The sequence below is a fragment of the Rhagoletis pomonella genome, unplaced genomic scaffold, assembly GCF_013731165.1.
Source record: "Rhagoletis pomonella isolate Grant_MI unplaced genomic scaffold, Rhpom_1.0 Rhpom_scaffold_00008, whole genome shotgun sequence".
Classification (NCBI taxonomy): domain Eukaryota; kingdom Metazoa; phylum Arthropoda; class Insecta; order Diptera; family Tephritidae; genus Rhagoletis; species Rhagoletis pomonella.
Window position 1 is genome coordinate 4,885,260 of NW_023458562.1, and position 21,102 is coordinate 4,906,361.

Here is a 21,102-nt window from a genome sequence, read left to right on the forward strand (position 1 = left end):
ACCTCGTACTTATTTAAGTTAACTGACTAAGTTTAAACAGGTCCCACCAAAAGTCCCCTAAGAAATATTTTCACACTAAACCCTTCTTAAACCACTTTCGCCTAAGATTGTGATATTTTAATTAGCTGATGCACTAAGTTGAATTAGATTTTTGAAACAGGTGGCAACCGTCCTAAATATATTTGAGAAATAAAGCCTTTTCAAACCCATTTCAATTGATACCCAAAAGCAGTTTCGAGCTAAAACCTTCTTAGATATGCTTCATCTGACATTGCGATACTTATTTTAATTAATTGATGAATAAAGTTAAATTTGATTTTTAAACATGTGGCAACCCACTAAATGTAGTTCAGAAATAAAATATTTTCAAACCAATTTCGCCTGACACCAATATTTTAGTAATTCATTTAACTTATTAAATAATTTATTTTTAAAACGGTTGGCAGCCCTCTTTAAACACTTCAAAACTATTATTAGTGTTCAAACTTAAGGTTTCTTAACACTCTTTCGTTTGATATATTTTCATATTTCATTGTAAACAAAAATCCACATTTCAAGCAGGTGTTAACCCTCTTTAAAATATTATCATACTATCTTACGTAGCCCCTTTTGCTTACCACCCAAATGGTGAACATATAACTTATTCCCTGAATTGAAATTGAATTTGATTTTTTAAAAAGGTGGCAGCCCTCCTATAGTTAAGCTAAGAAACAAAACTTTTCAAAACCATTTAGATTGGTACCTATTTCGTAATAATTTATTTGTTTTTTTATATAATTTTTAAAAGGTGGCAACTCATTCCAAAAACGTAAACCCTTATTGCACATCTACAGTTATTTCGGAAGATCGAACGAACGGTGCGGACATGATAGCATTGATTATTAAATAATTTGAGCTTAATTGTTCAACAGGTGGTAACCCTTTTCGAAAAACTAAAACGCTTTAATTCGACATCTCACTTTTGAAAATCGGTCGAACGTACAGATCTTTTGTCCTAGACAAAAAATCACTTTGCGTATTATATATATAGCGTATGCGGAATGAAATGTGGACTATTTCTAAGAAGACTTTAAAAAAGTCTGGTAAACACAGGAGCCAAACTAAGTACACCAAAATCTACTGCGCAATCTTAACAAGCATTTTACTAAAAACTACCTCCTTGTATATTATAATGCTGAAATAATTTCCTTGAAAGCGAACGAACTCTGAAAAATTGCTTGTAAATTTTGTATACCGAAACTCAATGTCACGAAAAGTAGCGTGCTTTTTCATTTTTTCTCTATGAGACTTAAAAAAAAACTTTATTTACAGAGGAAATGTCGGCTTTATCGAGTAGGAAAACACTAGAAGGAAAAAACACGAGTGCGAAAAAACATGTGTAACATTGCAGCGAAATGAGACCGTAGCAAGAATCATAAATTGATTGATCTATCTGCGTCATCACACCGTATAATGACAATAAAGTACAAAGTAAACAAAAAAACATTAGAGACTATGCAAGAGCCAGGGATATAGTGAAATATGTATGTGCAAACCACTTTACCCAAGATTTTTTAAACGTTGAAAAGGAAAATTAAAAGTGGCTATGAGCGCTTACCCAAAATTTGCTTGCACCAGATTCATTATTCAATTATAACTCAAATAATATTTTTAAAAAAGCCCTCCGCACTATGCCTCAAAACTTAAACAGATCAATCGCTATGGACATGAGTCTTTTCTGTAAAAGTTTTTCTTGGGAATTTCCACAATATGTATCTAGGTGAGTGGAAAAAAATATACGTATGTATGTTGAAAGTTTCTTTTTACTGCATCAGTTCGTATTTCATTCCGCATACGTTATATGTACAATATTTAGATTTTTATTTTAAATATTGGATGTTTATTTTCTCGATTTATTTTATTTTGAACATACATATGGAGTCTAACGGTGATCTACAGATCCGTTTCTTTTCAAATTGTAACTTTCAATTTCGCAAAACTCTTAAACTTCGAGGCACAATAGCTCTGGTTAAAAAAGAGCGAAAAAGTATTTTCAAGAACAAAACAACAACAAACAAATCAAAACATTTACTTTCAAATCAGTTATTGAGTTTTCTACAAATACCCAATAAACATTTGGCTTGGTCAAAAAACGTAAATCTATAAGAAGAGACATCACGTTATAATTGTAACGAGTGGAAACATCAGGAGCGTGCTTTCTCTTTTGCCCAAATAAGTTTAGTGATTGGATGAAAAGAGAAGGCACGCTCCTGATGTTCACACTCGCTACAATTATAACGTGTTGTCTCCTCTTATAGATTTACGTGTATTTTTCTTTCGTTATGAATTCGAAGTCCGGCCCATTATCGAAATGGAATTTTAATGAGAGAGAGCGATTTTCTTATATTTCCCTTCGAGAATGAGCTGGATTTCATTTTCTCTCTTGTTACTATGGTTTCCATTCGAACCCATCTCGAGTGTATTTCGAATATACTATGATTCATGAACGTTGGAAAACTAAGGTTGTTTATGAGTAGGGTGGCTAGATATTATAGTGACATAATCAGTGCAGTTGGGATCAAAAATCAGTACAAAGTCATAAAAGTCAGCTCATTTTTAAGCGTATTTTTTATTATTAACAATATAACAACCAAATAACAGCGCATTAATTTAACAAAAAATAACTAATAGACTTTTAAATACATATAGTATTATCAATATAAAAATGCATTACTTTAAAACAAATCAAAGGTATTACGTATGTATGTACAGCTGTGCTCAGGAAAACAGTAGTAAAATGTATTGAGAGGTTTTGAAAATTTTTTCTTTCCTTACTTAATTTAAATTTTTTATAAAAATATAGTTAATTCCATAACAAAAGACATGTGAGTTGAAGTCTCAAACTTTCTAGAAAATTTATAAAAATTGAGAAATTTGTAGCCCATTCAGTTTCAGTAGAAGACGAGCTCGAGTAAGAATCTGTTTGCATATTTTAAGCTACAAATTTAAAACATATTTAGTTGGTGTGCTTATTAAATGCAACGTTCACATTAAAATGTTGACTAAAAGGTATATTGCCGAATTATCGCTAAACGAATTTTCGAGTACGAATGAAATTTAATAGTGTAAAATTACAGGTGGTCGAACATCAAAAATCAAAGTAAAGCTACATATATCATATCCAGTAGTTTGCACCTTTTCCAAATTTTTAGAACTTACATTGCACCGTAGCTGTAGTCGTCTTAAGTTTGAAATACTGACAGCCGATTACTCAGTGGATGTTTAATTATAATCAAAAGATTATCTCTTATTGTCATCTTCTCAGTGTACTTAATATATGGTTAACTCACCACCACCTTTCATAAGATTTATTTATGGCGAAACCAGATTTTCCTGTAAATCCTGTAAAACCTGCAAATCGTGATTGCAAATAGGGTTGGGTTGAATCCAAACAGTTTCTTATTTTGCGAAATCCTAAGAAACGAAACAATTGCAAGCTGATACCTTTTTAATAATGGTTCAAGTTTAATTAATGCTTTCAATCTGCTCACAAGTATGAGTTGTCAAAAACCATTGTTTTGAACATGTAAACCTCAAGTAAATGTCAATTACACCAATTTACAAAAGTATTTACTAAGTGTAAAAATCAGTACAAACTCAAAAAATCAGTAGATTTTGCGTACTGATTTCGGGCTCTTAAAAATCAGCACAATAGAAAAAAATCAGCACATGTACTGATTAAATCAGTACATCTGGCCACCCTATTTATGAGTTGGTTCTCAGTTCGATATTCATATTGGATATCGAAGGTAAACTTCGAATGTTTGCCAAAATGTTTATTGGGTAGAAATTGTTCGTGATGAAAGTACACAGTGAATATGGCAAAAGTCGTGTTTTCCCACATTTAGGCTTGATTATGTCGGAAGCCTAAGCTAATGGAGCAAATCTGATGCCGGATTCATAATATGAAAAGTATACGCAAGCCCCATGATCTGAACTTTTTTCAAATTTTGTAGGCCTGTGTTACATGTATTAAAAGTGTTTAAATTGTTTTTTTTTCAAGACGATAGGCAATTTGTTAAACTTCAACAGCTGATCCTAGCTTTGGGAAGTGAGTTTTTGTATGCAGAAAATTTTGTGATTTTGATTCGATTGATTCTTGCCAACTCACACGTGGACTACATGGAAAGCAATTTTTTGAAGCAAAGTTCCCCGATGGTGTGTTTCAAATAGCGGCCGCAAAAATCGCATGAGCGATATGCTAATAGTTCGGGATTAATTGCAACGAAGCGGTACAAAGTAGTACATGACTTCACTTATGTATAGATATGTGAGTACCCTGCCGGAATAAAACAAACAATATCAAAAATTAACCAATTGAAAATATAGTTGGAAGTAAACTACCTTGAAACAAATGCAAATTTCGGCCACTGGTTTTTAAGTTCTATAAGCTAAATGTATTTGAAAATAGTTTAAATCATACGCAGATGTGCTTGCTATTTATTATTTTTTTGATGTTCCAAAAAGTTCCGGGTTCAATTGCTGCCTGACGACACATATTAAAATGATAACAAAATGTTATTTAAGCCAATCCATTTGAAAGTGGCAGAAATCATATGGCGGATTCGGACAACTGACATGCTCCTAGGACATCGTATAGCTTTAACGCTTACCATTAACTTTACTGTTAGAAATTTGTGTGCGTATTTTTTCTGGTTCACTGTAATTGATTTTCCGATAGGGTGCACACACAACATACATGTACATTAGACCGTATCATAAAATAAAGTTTAACTGTTCAAAGCGATTTTGATTGAACACTCACTAAGAGAGTATTTCAGGAAATTAAAAAAAAAACAGTTTTTGGAGAACCGTAGAAAAATAGCTATATTATTCTCCCAGAAAAGCAGGCATCACAACGAGCCCTAACCGCCAAAATAACGTAAGCGAAATTTTTTTCAATATTTTCTTTTTGATGCAGAAATGCCTCTAGATGCTGTAGGAATATTTCGCTTATGCTATTTTGGCGGTTAGGGCTCGACAAGATTTGTACATTTCTACAGATTTGTACATTTTGACAGTCACAGAGTTTTGATATCTAGAAATGTAGAAGAGTTTAGCTCAATAACAACCTTCCAAACAACACCACTCTGTAACGGTGAAAAATTTAAAAATCTGTACAAATGTAAAAATCGTGTGATCCCTGCTTAACATGTCAAAACAACAGTAAGAAGTTTAATGTACACAAGCAAAATCTATGAGATATAATCATGGTTCTAAGTATATGGGTCAAAGTCATTGAGGTGGAGAATTTAGTTGCGGTAGAAACAAATAATTTAACTTTATTATTAAATTGATTTTACATTGTTATGAATTGCATCAGGTCGTCGTCAAATTATTTTATGGCCGGACGAACCGATATACTTTTGAATTTATCGAGAAACGTACAGAATCATGAACTAGAAAGTCATGTCGGGAATGTAAAAAAAAAGTAGATATAAAACATATATTCCAAATGTATGTAATTGATTTCATTTGTACAGCTAAAATTTGTAGAAGTCTATATAAATTAATGAAAAATCTCAAATTTAATCGTCATGATCCGTGAACATTCTCCAAATGACGATACCGTCATTATCGTCTTTTTTGCCGCTTTTTGATGCCTTAAACTGATACTTTTGATCGATTTCTATAAATGACATACCGTTGTAAAGGTAAATCCGAACATCAAAAGTATAGGAAAATCCCGATTTAGCTATTTTTACAGGGTGCCGGAAAAAATTTTACTCTCTTTAAATAGTCCCCTAGTGAATGTTCAAAATCGCTTCGAGCAAATTTAATCATTTTTTGGCCCTTACATCGTGATACTGTCTAGTGTATGTGCATACATATGAATACTGGAAAGTGCTCGTACTCACTAATTTCGCGTGCAATGTGCAAATTATAATTGCTATTCTCGCCAAAGTTAAGCTTTTTCGTTGGCCCTTCGAATCCGGGCTGTCAACTTTGTTCGCAAAAGGCGACTATGCCGTTGGTGTTGTGACGCTTTGTGGCAATTCAAGCGCATGAACTAAGACGACCGTAAGGTGGGGTGGTGCGCGCGCCTGGCAGAAGAGTACACACGCATCAGTTGCTGGGCAAATTAATGTCTTCGTTGCGCTCTGCTTGGCGCGCCGCCGTCGAAACAACCTGCAGCCGCATTTCCACTTGAAAACTATTACATGCGCTTCCATTGCTTGTGAATGCATTTATACTTTTGGTATAGAAATTTATTTCGCGTGTTTGAGAATAATTTCATAGACGCTGTGTTGGCATGCAGTTCCACTGTTTATCTGCAATTCATCAAGAACGCGGCAAGAAAAACAAATGCACAGGTTCGGAAAAATTACACAGGGAATATTTAGTTGCCCCATTTGAAACTAGAGAAGATATTAAAAACCTTCGTTCTAACATCTTCGTATATACATAAATATGTACATATATGCATATATGTACATAACTATTTGTAGATACATTAATGTAACATATACTAGGGATGTTACTTTTTTCGTTTAAACGATCCCGGGATTTTCGGGATGTCTTTATCACAAAATGTGATCCCGTGATTAGTCCCGGGATTTAGATTTTCATTACTTTTCAACAACTTAAATCGAAAAAATTGATTCTATCTCTCCTACCATAAAATAAATAATCAATAAATGGGTTTGAAACCTACTTTTTTATTTAAAATAGCGTTTTTATTTTTCCCTCTGACGTCAGGATTTATTTTAAAGGACCTTGTAATTTAAAAGATATTATTAATTCAAAAAATTATTTAAAAAATTCAATGCACAGTAGAATAAAACAAGTAAGAGCTGGGCTGTCTTCGGCTAGCCGAAGGCTTCATATGTTTCATGAACATCCGAAAATTTTACTTTAACAGCCTACTGTATTTGAAGTTAGTTGTTTGGAAGCTAAACAAAATTTTGATATCCACAGCATACATACATATGTAGATGTACATATATAAAAAATTCATATCTAAAAAGTCAATGGTATGGAAGATATACCTTTTAAAGCACCAATCTAAGTGATTTTCAATGTTGTGTGTGATCGGGATGTAAAGCGGTTACATAATTTAATGCGCTTAGCTGCCTAAATAAAGGAGTTATATCGCACAATCTTGTATTTGAACAATCAGTGGTATAGGCGATAAAGCTTATACAGCACCGATATTGACAATTTTCTTAGTAGAGTTTGTATGATCATTTAGAAAAAAACTCACGAAATTTCACGGTTTTAGCTGACCAATCAAAGGAGTTTTAAAGTAAAGCCCCATATCTCCAGCCAATCAGTTGTATGGAGGCTATAGGTTATAGTAATACGATCTTTGTAATTTTCACTCTAAGTATTCTATTATCAATGGGTGAAAGTAGTGAAAATTTTCATGCTCCTAGCTGCATAAATGGAGGAGTTATAATAAAAGATCTTATATCTGAACAATCAGTTGTATGGGGGCTATAGGTACGGTGACCATCCGTCCTGTATTATACGGGACAGTCCTCTTTTTTGACCAATTGTCCTGGTAAATTATTTAGTTTATACGGGACGCCAAATGCTCTGTATTTCTTTTAATGTCCTGTACTTGTCCCGTATTCGGAGTTCGATATTTCGACGTATTAACAGCTTATTAAAATGACATGCCTATGAACCAGTTTAAAATGATGTTGGTATATAAGTATATGATCATAACTTTCTCCATAAACAGTTATTATTTTATAATCTGAGTGCCTGTGATTCGAATCGAGGAACATGACCAAAAAAATATAAATTAGGACTCTACATTTTAGAAAGGCTTGGCTATTTTTCTTTGTTTAATGTTTATTTTTTTTATGAAAGTAAAGCTCTTTTCCTAACAACTCTATGGGCTGGTTTCTCCAACTAAACTTAACTTAGTTTAGCCACTTTTTGGACTTAAGTCAAAAGTTAGCCTACGTTTTACACAGCTTATTCTTGACTAAGTCAAGAAAATTGGCTTAACTAAGTTAAGTTGAGTTGGAGAAACCAGCCCTATAAATCCAAATTTCCGACATAGTGCCAAAATTATAAAAACCAATTCTGTAGAGTTTCACCAAAATTTCAAACTTTTTAATCAGAATCGTTAGAAAATCATTTGGTTGCAGTTTTGTAGCTCATTAAAATTGAGTATAATAAAATGCAAGTGCTAGGTGCTGCTCATTTGCTTCCCTATCAAAAAATTGTCGAACACACTTACTTTGTATGAAAAAGATGCGTAACACCGTTAACAAAAAATTGCCAAAAAGCTAAGACAAACTTGCACACACTCATGATGTTACTATAAGGATGTTATTTCAGGGCTAATACATCTTGGATCATTGAAGAAGGTTTTACGATCTGTTAGCCTTTGTGGAAAAAATTAGAAAAATTATTTTTTGTCCCGTATTCGGCTCCTATAAATATGGTCACCATAGCTATAGGTTATAGTGACCCGATCTTTGTCATTTTCACTGTAGGTATTCTATTGATAATGGGTGGAAATAGTGCAAAGTGTCATGTTCCTAGCTGCATATTTGGAGGAGTTATAAGGAAAAATCTCATATCTGAGCAATCAGTCGTATGGGATCTATATGTTATAGTGGTCCGATTCCCGGTTCCGACAGATGATTAATACATTATAAAAATACACCCAATACATTATAAAAATACCAACTTTCATTCGGATATCTCAAAAACTGAGTGACTAGATTGCATACAAACGGACGGACAAATTGACATGGCTAATTCGACTCAGCTCGACGTTCTGATCAAATAAGGCAGTCTGCACACGTGTCGTATAGCTTTAGACGCGTATTAGATGCTACATAAGAAAGTTGTACGCTTTGATGCCGCACACGTGCATTTAAATGGAGGGCTGTATATGAATTCGTCAAAGCAAGCTAGCTGCAAATCGCTTGACGTACAGCAGTGTTGGTAGCAGTGTTGCCAGTTCTTCGCCATGAGAAAACGTCCCTCTTGGTTTGAAAAAACGTCATTTCCAACCCAAAAACGTCTTTTTCAAATGTATGCACACAGAATTGTTCGTATTAAACCTTTATTGTATACAAAGGTATATATGTAAGGTATATTAAAATGTCATTTCGATAGAGCACATTTAAAACTCATTGCAAACTAGTTTGAGATTGTTAATATAAAATTCATTTTACGTATGCACTTGTGATCAGCTGATTACGTCATACATATTTTGATCGATTGTGGCTGTTTTTCTTTTGTTTATTTAATGTTTATTATTTTTTCATAAAAGCAAAGCTCATTATATAATAAACAAAATATAAATCCACATTTCAAACTTTATGCAAAACTTATAAAAAATCGGTAAAGTTTCAGCTAGATTTTCAAGTTTTTATTCGGGTTTTTAAGAATTTTTTTTTGAGTATGCAGTTTGATAGCCCATTGTTTTCCAGTTTTGGTTAGGTGGTCGGTTGTCGAAAATGCAATATTTCAACGTTTTTTGCGTTCATTACATTTTCAATGAAGTCTTAAACAAGTCGCCTACTTTTTTCTGACTTTTTATGCTGCTACAGCTTTTTTGGTGCGTTTGCGAGCGTGCCTGCTGCAATAGATCGGCTCTTCCTCATTTGGCTTTTAATGTGCAATCGCAAACATTACAGCAAGCCTCGTAACCTCAAGTGTTTAGACAACCAGCCTTTGAACACGAGATCCTTAGGCCAAGAATCCAAAAAATATTTTGAAGCAGCTGCAGCAAAACACAAAGATTGTAAAGATTTATTAAGAAAATAATTCAAAATCAATTCTACTTATAAGATTTAGTAACAAAGAAAAATTACTGGGAAGTTAAAAAACGTAATTTTTTACACAAAAAACGTCCAATCGTCAACAGGATACAAAAAACCTCCAAATGACGTTAAAAATGTCAACCTGGCAACGCTGGTTGGTAGCTAGGCGTACGTACGCTTAGAAAAGAGAAAGAAGAAGTTTGTTTACAATTTTCCGTGTGCGTGCATGCATTTCATAAAAAAACATAAAGCAATAAAATCCGTGCAAATAACAGAAAAATAACTGAAAATTAGTTAAAGAAATTATAATTTTGCATCACTTAACATTTTTTGCCTGATACTTTGACGCTTTGAAGTTGCTTCATGAGCAGATCTTGAGGCGTAGAGGAATCGTTGCTGCATAAAAAATTTTATACGAGTCTAAAGCTCTATGAACCGTGTGCAGATTGCCTAAGTGTACATTTTAGTGAGCCGATCTCTTCTGGCACTTAGAAACATTGGACCAAAGTTATAATACCATTTCATGCTCATGAAAGGGTACCAAATGAATGAAGAAATTTCTTTAGAATTTAAAAAAATTAAACTTTTTTGGATTCACAAGGTGGAAGGACTATAAAGTTAGGAGGACGAAATTCGAGGATGTTATCGAGTTTATATAAGTCCTTAACATATAATTTTTTCAAAAACAAACATTTGCAATACTTACCAGTCCTTATCAACCAAAAATTAAATCTGATTAAATTCTGCAGAATCTCCTCCTTGATTTGATACCTGTTATCTAACACATTTCACTGCATTTTTTAAATCATTTTTGGATTACTGATATTAGAGTGAAAAACTATAAAACGCAATTTTACTATATTTGGCCCATGGCTTCGCGAATATATTGATTTTTGCGGTGTTATATGTATAATGAGCTAGATATTTATAAAAAAATATTAATTATTAAATAAAAAAAGAAATACATTTAAATGCAGGATAAATAAAATTTAAGCTTTTTCGGAGGTGTAAAACAAAAACTTTCATCCATTTGTCATAAACTTATGACTTTATCCTACGTTTGTGTGGACTCAGAAGATTAAACATGTAAAAGTATTTTATTGAAAGCAAAACCAATTTTTAATTTTGCATCAACTGCAAATAACTTCGCAAGTTTTGTAAAATATTGGTCAAATAACTAGCACTGAAAAAACGTTAGTTACCAAAATAATTTAAATTCAATTACTCGTTTGCTTTTGAATGATTTTAAAGTATGTATGTGCTATATTTACAATCCGGCAAATCCGAGAAATAGAAAGTTTAGGTTAGGTTAATTTGGCCGGCGTTGAGCCGCACTTGGACCAGTAGGTCCTTAGCGTTGCCAGTAGGAGCTCGTTTTTGCACATTAAAGTAGACATCACGAAGGATGTCAACGCGTTTTGCGAATTTAAGTAGACGTTTCTGGTGCATTGTAAAAGCGCCCGCGAACTTTATTTCCTTAAAAAAAGAAATAAAGCCCTCAGGTGTTATTTCCCTTTCGAAGAGGAAATGGCGCCCACCGACAAAGGCAGTAAAGCCCGCGGACTTTATTTCTTTTGCGAAGGAGCAATAACGGCCGCGGGCTTTATTTCCCAAAGAAACGAAAATAAAGCCCGCTTGCTGTAGTTAATAAAAAAGGAAATAAAGCCCGTAGGTGTTATTTCCTCTGGCTTCATTTTACTGAAACATACCAATTATAAGTTTGTACGTTCGAGCGGTATTTTTGCCAATAACTGATAAGCGAATTATTGGAAATTACAAGTAAATTTTTATTGTTATTAATCTACAATGCGATTTGCATATTTGTTCTCAACTTCTTAGGGTACGTTCGCACAGAAAGCGGAGCCGAGCCGAGCCGAGCGAAGCCGTTCCGAGCTGAGTGAAGTTCTCAAATTGCTGTATCCATGTGAAATAGTGATCGAGAACTATCGATAGTATCGATGGTTTCAAATTGCCGCCACTATCGAATTTTTCTTAGCACTATCGATAGTTGCATATTTTGTTCACAGAGTTGGACTACAAAAGATACATATAACCAGGGAACGGATTTTTAGGACCTAAAAACCTATAAAACAGGCAAAATAAAATAACGAAATAGGCTGGAAAAGGCAAAATAAAATAGCGAAAAAAGGCAGGAAAAGGGACTAGGTATTGCAAAAATGGCAAAACAAAATAGCGTAAAAGGCAGGAAAAGGCACTAGGTATTGCAAAAAAAGCAAAATAAGGCACTAAAAAAGACAGAAAATAAGAAGAACAATCAAAAAATGCATTTATTTTAGAAATGTTTATATTACAAGTAAAAAGAGAAAAACTATGAACTAGTTTCATTATACGAAAAATTTGTACTTTGAATCTTTGACTATTTTATCCTTTCGAGTTTCTAACTCATAAAACTTTAATCTGTATAGTTGTAGTAACATTGAACCACAAGATGCATTTTGAAGTTTTCAGGCAGCATTTTCATTCGATTTTCGCGAAGAAAAGCCTTGAATGTACTAAATGTGCGCTCGACGGAAGTTGATACAAGTGGAGCCCAATTTAAAACGTTTGAAACGTTCATATTATCAGGAATAAGGGCGTTTTCCTCGCCCTTTACAATTTTATCAACTCCCCTTATTGTCTCCAAGCCTACGTTAGCTGAAAAAACGGCTTTGAATTTTTCCAACACCAATTTGGCAAAAGGTGCCTGCGCTTCTATAAGCCGCATGGGCATGTGTATATTTTTTAATCTTAAAAAAAAAATATTGTAAATGCTATAATCACTTTTTTAAAGGTAGAAAAGGCAAAAAAAGGCAAATATCTTAAAAAAGGCAAAAAAATGGCAACATCAAATGTGTATATATGGAATCAGGGAAAGCTAAATCGTGGACATTCTTAATCGAATATACTCTATCTCTGTAGCAGAAAAAAAGGAAATTTCCATAAAATCCGTTCCCTGCATATAACATGTTTTTTGTTAGAAAATGTGTTATTGAAATACACGATATCTTTTTGTTTTACACAAGTTCTTTTTGTTCATACAAATAATCTTTATGGTGTTTCTAGTTATGAAATGGGCATATTTTGACACAACTTTATCTCCTTTTCCCCTACCTTTACCGATTATATTACAGGTAGCCCATTATGCTGGACATGTACACGACTGAATATCTATTATGATCTAAGTCAAATGAGAACCCGTTTCAAAGTTTCATTTTACAATGTCTTTTCACATATTTGCCGAGAAAAGGCATTGAATTTGACAAAGTCAAAAAGGCTTTCGATAGTATCGATACTATCGAATATTTTGCACTATCACTATCGAATGTATACACTATCGATAGTTTTCCAACACTAATGTGAAAGTGTTCATACAGCAAGCTTTTTCATAAGCGATTTTGAATTTTCTATTACATTTTTATATATAAACGCACCATACCCACGCACAGTGCGCTCTTTTTCAATTTAAGCGTCGTAATGTCCCTGCAAACCAAAGTTCCCGAAATCTTAAGGAAATCGTTAGGAGTATCTGTAACGATTTTTTTACGAATTTTCAAAGAAAATTATATGAAGCGGTTGACACGAACCCGTAAAGAAATTTCTGTATGAAAAATAAAGAAAATTCTGGAAAAATTCTGAAAGATATTCTTCACATAGCACCATTATTTTCGTTGCTTCACAGATTTTCTTCCGAAATTTCGTAAAAAAAAATGGTAGTGTGCGTAATTTATTTCATTTTAGATAATTCGGCAAAAAATTTAATTAAATCTTAACGAATTCTTTAAAATTTTTTTACAATGCAGAATACTCTAAAAAAATGGTTTGCAGGGGTAATGTTGAAATTTTGCAAGAACAATGCTTCCACCACTATAATTTTTTGGACCATAAATTGGTGTAGCCCGCCCAGATTTTGCCGTACCTCCCATATAAAGAATAGTGCCAGACGTTCATCATTTTTATATTTAAATTATTATCTTATCAGTATTTATAATTGAAACGCAAAAATAATTTTGGCTATTTTAAGCTTAATTTTTTTGCTCCGAATCCGATAACGCCACATTGGATCCGCCATTTTCTATTTCAAAAATTTGACATCATTTGCAATCAGCGACCTCGAAACATCCCAATATGAGTTTCTGGTAAAAGAGAAAAAAATATAAAATTAAATCGCCATATTACATGCGCCATTTTGAATTAAAAAAAAATCTGCGACCTCGAAAACTCCCCATTTATATAAGTTCTTTGTGAAAGGGAAAAAATTATAAAATTTGGTCGCCATATTAGATCTGCCATTTTGAATTTCAAATCATCTTGGTTACTTCTCGACTTTTGGCCAGCAAATGATAGTCGCCAGACCATAGTACATCGTTCCTAGGGGCATATAAACGGGAAATGTATACAACCGGGGTGCCTATAAGCGTGAAATACTGTACTGTCAATATCTCTTCCAACTTTATCCAAAATATGTTTCATTACAGCATTATCATCTTTTTTGCCATAAGCTAATCTCTTCGGATATGGCATGCATGCATTGAAGAAAATTAGAACTTAGTGCAAACCTGAGCAAAAAAGGCTTACGGGATGTTAAAGTAGAAATGTTCCTTATTATTTTGCATATGAACACTGGTTTAGCTGAGGCTAGACTTGCAAGATCTGCTCCATTATAAATATAAATAATAATAAATTAAATAAATTACAAGAAATTTAAGCAAAACCACATATTAAGAATTATTTCAAACTATCTTCGCAAAAACAAGTACTGCTACTTGAAAGTATACGATAAACTTCACGCTAAAAAGTTTTATTTTTACGCGTCACAATAAGTTACGTTTGTCAGCGATTTTCTTGTTGTTGAAAATCAGTAGCTAACTGCCGATTCTGAGTTAACTACGTACTGTGAATTTGGCCTTAAATCAATCTAATAAATCCAAAAAAAAAAAAAACAAAATCGCTGACAAACGTGGCTTATTGTGATGTATAGAAATACAATTTTTCAGTTTGAAGTTTATCGTATACTTTCAAGTATCAGTACTTGTTTTTGCGAAGTTTATTTAAAATATGTAATTCTTAATGCGTGATTTAGCTTAAATTTCTTCTAATTTATTTAGTTAACTACAGATTTGTGTACTGAAAATCTGTAGCTTACTGCCGACTCTGAGTTAACTACGCACTGTAAATTTGGCCCTTAGTAGCTGAATATTTGTCAGCCAGAATACCAAAAGTTATGGCCATCTGAAATCATTTAATTTGGGACTTTTGGCATACTATAATTGAAAAGCGGCACAGTGTGCGACGTCGTAACGACGCACAGATGAGTATTTGCATAGTAAAACCGGTCAAAATTATTTTATGTGTTTTTCTACACAGTGATTAAATAAAACATGAAATTTAATCATAACTACGAATTTAAAGGATAAAAATTACTAATTACACTTATCTTAGGATCATTTTCGTGAAATATTTAGTTATATTCAGTTACCATAAGTCCACAAAAAACTTTTTCAGAAATAGACAAGAACGGAATTCGTTTTGCTAGAATATTTAGGTTGTTGTTGTTGTTGGAGCGGCTACAACAACCCCGCCCAGATCGGTTAGTCCCTCAATCGTTGTCGTCAAGCTCTACTAGCGGTAGTCCCAGGAAGCGTGCAGCCTCGATGGGGTCTGTCCATAGGGAAAGGGGCGTCAGTAGGGTGGGGTTCAGTAGGCATGTGAAGAGATGCTGTGAGTCATGGGGCGCCTCTCCGCATGCCGGGCATTCGTTTAGAACAGTGGTTCCCAAACTTTTTTCACCTCGGCACCCTTGTGCTAAAAAAATTTCTCGGCACCCCTACTCTTCAAATGTCTACGAAAACAAGACAACAATGCAAACTTGGATCATGAATAGATTAACGATAACCTTCAATTCTTAGATAGAATTGAAATCGGTTTTGTTTTTTTATATCTTAAAAATTTTAACGAATTTTCATTTGGTATTATCACGCTCATTCAATGAAGAATAGCGCTATTGTGAATTTCGTTCGGTTAGGTTGTTTACAATAGTACATTTTTCACCGCTGAGAAGTTTTGTTTACAAATCGAGCAAATTAAATAGAGTAGTGTATGTAAATATGTGCAAATTAAAATGAAAGCGAGTTTATAAAAACGTGGTAAAAATTAGGACACCGGAGTTCTGGTTCACCGATTCGTCAGAGGATGAGAGCTTGGTAAACTGGCCAGGAGTGGAAAATGTTTAGGAGGGTTTAAGTGACATAAAATATATTTAAGAAATTTGTCTATAGATTTATTAAAAACTTCCGACTGTCTAAAGAGGCCTTTGTGAGCCAAATCTATTTAAAATATTTTAAAACTATCAACAGCTTACGATTTTGTTCTAGTGATCGGGCCAACTGAGTATTGGGATTTTTTTTTTCGAGCTTGTGTTTAATATTCACAACGTTAGAACTGCATGAAATTAATAAAAATTGTTTAAAATTACTGTCTAGCCGCCATAAAGTAAAAAAACAAATGCAAAATCATAAATTTTTCACAATTTTCTAACAATTCGCCGATGGTGTACATCGCATGCAAAATCCTGTTCGACAGAAAATTCGATACTCAACGAAAATTTCGACACGGTTGCATAGCTCATAATTTCCCTTTCGATGTTCGATCTTCGGTAACCAGCGAAGATCGAAATTCGAATGCAACTCATAATAAGGGCCTAAAAATGACTAGTATTTTTAATGCAATCTTGCCAACAGCAGTGTTTTCTGCATACACTTGCATCCAGAACTCTCTTCGTAGTATTTAATATTCAAAGTGCTGTCTTCACTGAAGTCCATAAGGTTTTCAAAAGCTTAATTGGTAATCTCAGTAGGTTTACTTTTCGGGAAACGGGTTTGTTATCCCGCTGAAGCCATCCTCAGAGTCAATGTTGGGAAAATATTCGACAATGGTTTTTTCTAAACCTTCCAAGTTAACGCTGGTAATGCGCGTTGACGCTAAGAAAATAATTTTTACAGCCAATTTCACGAAAGCAATTTAAGTGATAAATGAATTTAATTTTTTGAAATTTATATGCAAATTGCGAGTGAAACCAGTTGTTATCAATTTTCTTAGCGTTAACTTCGAAGCTACATACGTTTTTCTGATTACTTTGTTTATTTATGGGGTTTTCATGCAAATTGCTAGAAATACTAAAATATACATGTCACCAATAAAAAAAAATCTCGACGTGCTAGGAAAAACCAGAGTTGTATTTTAATTTCGCAGGCCTCTGTTATCTTCGCAGCGTGATCCAATGCGGGTTTTAAATCTAGTGGCGGCATCTTCCTAGTCGCCAGGGAATACCGAGGGATCATACAGTGACTTCTCGTGGCGTTTTGTGCCTCTTGCTTCATCCTAGACATCGCTCCTTTCGTTGTTCCAACCACCGCAAATATCCGCACACTTTCTCCATTTCAAACTATTGTTCTGTACAAATTTGTCCATAGCTTTAAAAATTTCGTCGCTAGTGGCGTAAGTCTGAAGTACATCGTTCTTCTTCGATTTGCATTGCGAATGGGTACCTCTCCAACACGAGAAGACGCCTCTAAAATCGAGTTGATTCGCTCTTTGACAGTGTGATTGTGAAGTTCCAAAGAATAAGTAATAAATACACGTTCGCGAAGCTGCTGCACTTGTTACGAAAACAGCCCAGCCAGCAAAAAATCTGATAATTAATCCGAAAACGGGAAGAAAGGTGGATGAAACGCGGATTAGGTCTACAAAAGTACCGAAAGTGGTTGTGAAAAGGGTACGTTTTCGGCTATTTTTCTGAAAATTTTCTGACTCAATTTTACGTTGACAAAACGTACTGGGGAACTACGCTTAAGAGCGAAATATCCCTTTGCTGCAAGCTATTTGTGTTGGGTATGTGGTTTGAGGAGCCGCTGAAGGTAATTTTAATAAAAATCTAAATTTTTTGATTTACTGTCCGCCATGTTGAAGTTTGATCAAACCGCTTGCGTTGTGTATGGAAAGTCTAAAGAATTTGTCCGCACCACTAGTATACTCTAGCCATTAGCGGCACCCCAGGGTGCCGCGTCACCCACTCTGGAAAGGCCGGGTTTAGAACATGTTTATTTATTCTGCTCAGGTATGAGTTCAACCTGCTGCATATTTAGGTCTACGAGTTCGGATATCCACTTCGTCCTTTTAGACCGGCTCTTGATTGTGAATAACTGCCAATTGTGCAAAACTTTTCGTTACTAAAGTTTGGATGCTTTTTCAATTTCAATTAAATAAATAACTTAAAAATAAAAAAGGGAATGTGGAAAATTGTTCTAAGGACACAATCGTTCTCGCCGAAGCCGATTAGAGAGCATTATCCCAGCAAATATTGAGGTTAGTTATCGATTAGAGAATGATTGGAGAACTAGCCACATTCTCCAATCTCAAACGTTAGACAACGACTCGAAAAACTATCGAGAATCATAGCGATCTCAACAAAAATTGGACATAGTTCTCGACTCGAGAAAATATTAATATTCTAATCGAATTCTAATGCTGATCTCTAATGGGATTCGAATGTGAATTTAAAACTGCTGTTTTGCTTTATTAAATAAAACGCATTGTTTTCAAAATTTGTATTAAATGTATTCGCAATAAAATAATAATGGATTATTTGAACTTAAAAATACTTTATAATTCATTCATTTGGAATATTGCTTATTTACATTTATTTGAATTTGCGTTGTTTCTTTAATCGTTCTCGAATCGAATTCTAATTTAGTTCCCTAACTTCGTCATCGACCCGACAACGATTAGAGAATTACCCTAGTTATTCAATGCAGAAATCCAAATTTTTCTAACGTTAGAGACTGTGTTTGCTGGGATTGTCCCGTTTCATAGTCCTTCAAAGGATCTCCCGAGACTTTTTAAATTAAAGGGTATACAACTCAGTAAATTTGGGTACCCAGCTTCGATGAAATTAAAGGTCAGACTTATACTTGTTAACAATGCGACTCTCCTTATAACTATACATAAAACATTTATGTAAATAAAAGCCAAAATTACAATTTTAGGTCTCATCCTGTTTCGTCCTTCGAAAATCAAAATGGAGCATATGCGGGCAAATTATTTCTGCTTTAATTGCTCAAAGATAACTGTAGTTACATATACTTCAAGGAACCAAACCTTGACGAACATTAACAAGTAAACAAAAATACCAACATTTAAAAATATTATTCCACAAAAATATCAAAATAGACCGATATAAATATTCTAAACGAAGGCCATATTAAAAGACATTTACTTAAATTTAGTCTTAAATGATAGAAATGACCTTCTTCTTCCATGTCCAAAAGCAGTTTTCTTAAAACAGGTCTTCACTAAACCACAATTACTGAAGAAACAAGTATAACGACTGAAAGCGTGGTGAAAAAAAAACTATCACAACCTTGACTGTTTTCAGGTTGACATATGTGCTATAGCACAAGTGTAAGCGCCCAAATATTTTATATATTAATATATTGTTGTAAAAACTAACTGCAAAATAAAATTTTTTATTTTTATATAAAAGCGTACACATGTATGTAAGTTTTGTTCTTTGAATTTCTTTTGAATTGAAATAAAAGAAGTTTACGCTTCCTGTGCTCTTAATACTTTTTTCCCAAAATCAGCACTGATATGCATACTTTGTATTATGCAAACCAAAGCAAAATTTAAAATAATACCAAGCACTTTAGGCTTCATTACGCTATGTGAATAAAAAAACAAGGAACTTACCTATAATAGTCATTCTTGCAGTAAATGTTTCCATCCCGCGAATAACACGATGATTCTCGATCTAACGGTTGCCGACATGCATAGCATTGTAAGCAATTAATATGCCACCGTTTATCAACTGCAGAGAGATAGAAACGATCCTGTGATGAAACAAAGACCCCGGTATATGTTATTATTACATTAGCTTATCGTAATTAATAAAATTTAGGAGATAAGTTTCAATAAGATGCATATACATATGTAGATGGCTTAGAGTGAAAAGTTGCTAACTCCACTTTTACAAATTTTACAGGAGAGGAAAAATGTCTCTGTCAGCAATTTTTTCAAGTACATTGCAAAACAGTAAACATTTTTTATGTCTAAAGTAAAGAAAAACTTCATAAGAATTAGATTGAATTAAAATTTACTTATTAAAAAATAAAACATTCTTTATGGAAGGAATTTGTCACCAGAGACAAAAGTGTTCAATAACAATACGCAAGAAACCCCAAAGAGAAGTTTCGAGTATATTTTAGTAAACTAATAAACATCCAATCCTTCCGGATCAAAGTTTTTCAATATACTTGAAGAAATTAGCTTCATTTCTTATTACAATTTGGCTTTATAGAATTTCCTGTGCCTCTTTTGGACTAAAATTTTTTTTTTGTTTTGTCTGGCAAAATTTTTTTTAGTTTCACTTTTATTTCAACATATTTTGATTAAAAGAAAAATACTGACAAAAATAAAATTTTTCATAAAAAGAGGGTTGAAATCTTGAAATTCCTGCCCGTAGTTTGTTTCTAAGTCAAATATGAGTGGCATTGTGCTAATATGATAGCTGAACGTATCGGCAACGGAAAAAATATTTCTCCTGAATAACAGTTATCAGGCAACGTAAAAAATAAACGTTGGGTTATAACTCTTATCGACAAAATAAAAAATATTTCTCATCTAATAACTGTTATGGAGCAACGTTTTTGCTATAAAACTTATAACTGTTATGTCCCTGATTTTAAATATTTTTCGTTAAGTTTTGATTTAAATACTAATGCTCCATAAACAATTTAAATGCAAATTCCTAACTGTGCTACAAATTTGATAGAACTCTAAAAACTGTCTTCAAATTTAAAACTTTTTAATCAGAGATTTTTTATTATAAATATTTCGAGTATTCTGTTTTGTAGCCCATCAAATTTTAGTGTAGTAAAGTGTAATCTTGCATCTTAAACGAAAATATTTAAATAGGAAATTACCTTCAAGAGCGTGTGTAAAAAGAGTTACATTAAACCAGCGCGATTAATTATACTAAAATTTAATGGCTTATAGAACTGCATACTTATAAACTCTGATTTAAAATATTGAAGTTTTTATAACAGTTTCTAGAATTCTACTAAATTACCAACACAGTTAGAAATGTGAATTTATTTGTTTATGTTATAATACTTATGAGCCATCCTTAAATAAAAAAATTACGAAAAATATTTAGCATGAATATCATTGTGAATATTTAAGATTCTATATGTTCTTATTAGATGCAGGGGAGTCTATGTATTACATTTCAATACACTTAATACAATTTAACGCTGAGTTATCACAAATAAGCATT

At 33.3% G+C, this 21,102-nt stretch overlaps 1 protein-coding gene across 8 annotated transcripts in view; it reads right to left on the reverse strand.

Annotated features, from left to right (window-relative positions):
- LOC118744129 (protein apterous) overlaps nucleotides 1-21,102 on the reverse strand; it is a 434,606-nt gene that overhangs the window by 238,124 nt on the left and 175,380 nt on the right. For 7 of the 8 annotated variants that reach the window (XM_036476876.1, XM_036476873.1, XM_036476874.1 and 4 more), the window contains exon 5: nucleotides 19,518-19,657. The exons of the other annotated variant lie outside the window; for it this stretch is intronic. In XM_036476876.1, the coding sequence (XP_036332769.1) occupies nucleotides 19,518-19,657 (140 nt within the window). The remainder of the gene's footprint in view (nucleotides 1-19,517; nucleotides 19,658-21,102) is intronic. 8 annotated transcript variants of the gene reach the window in all.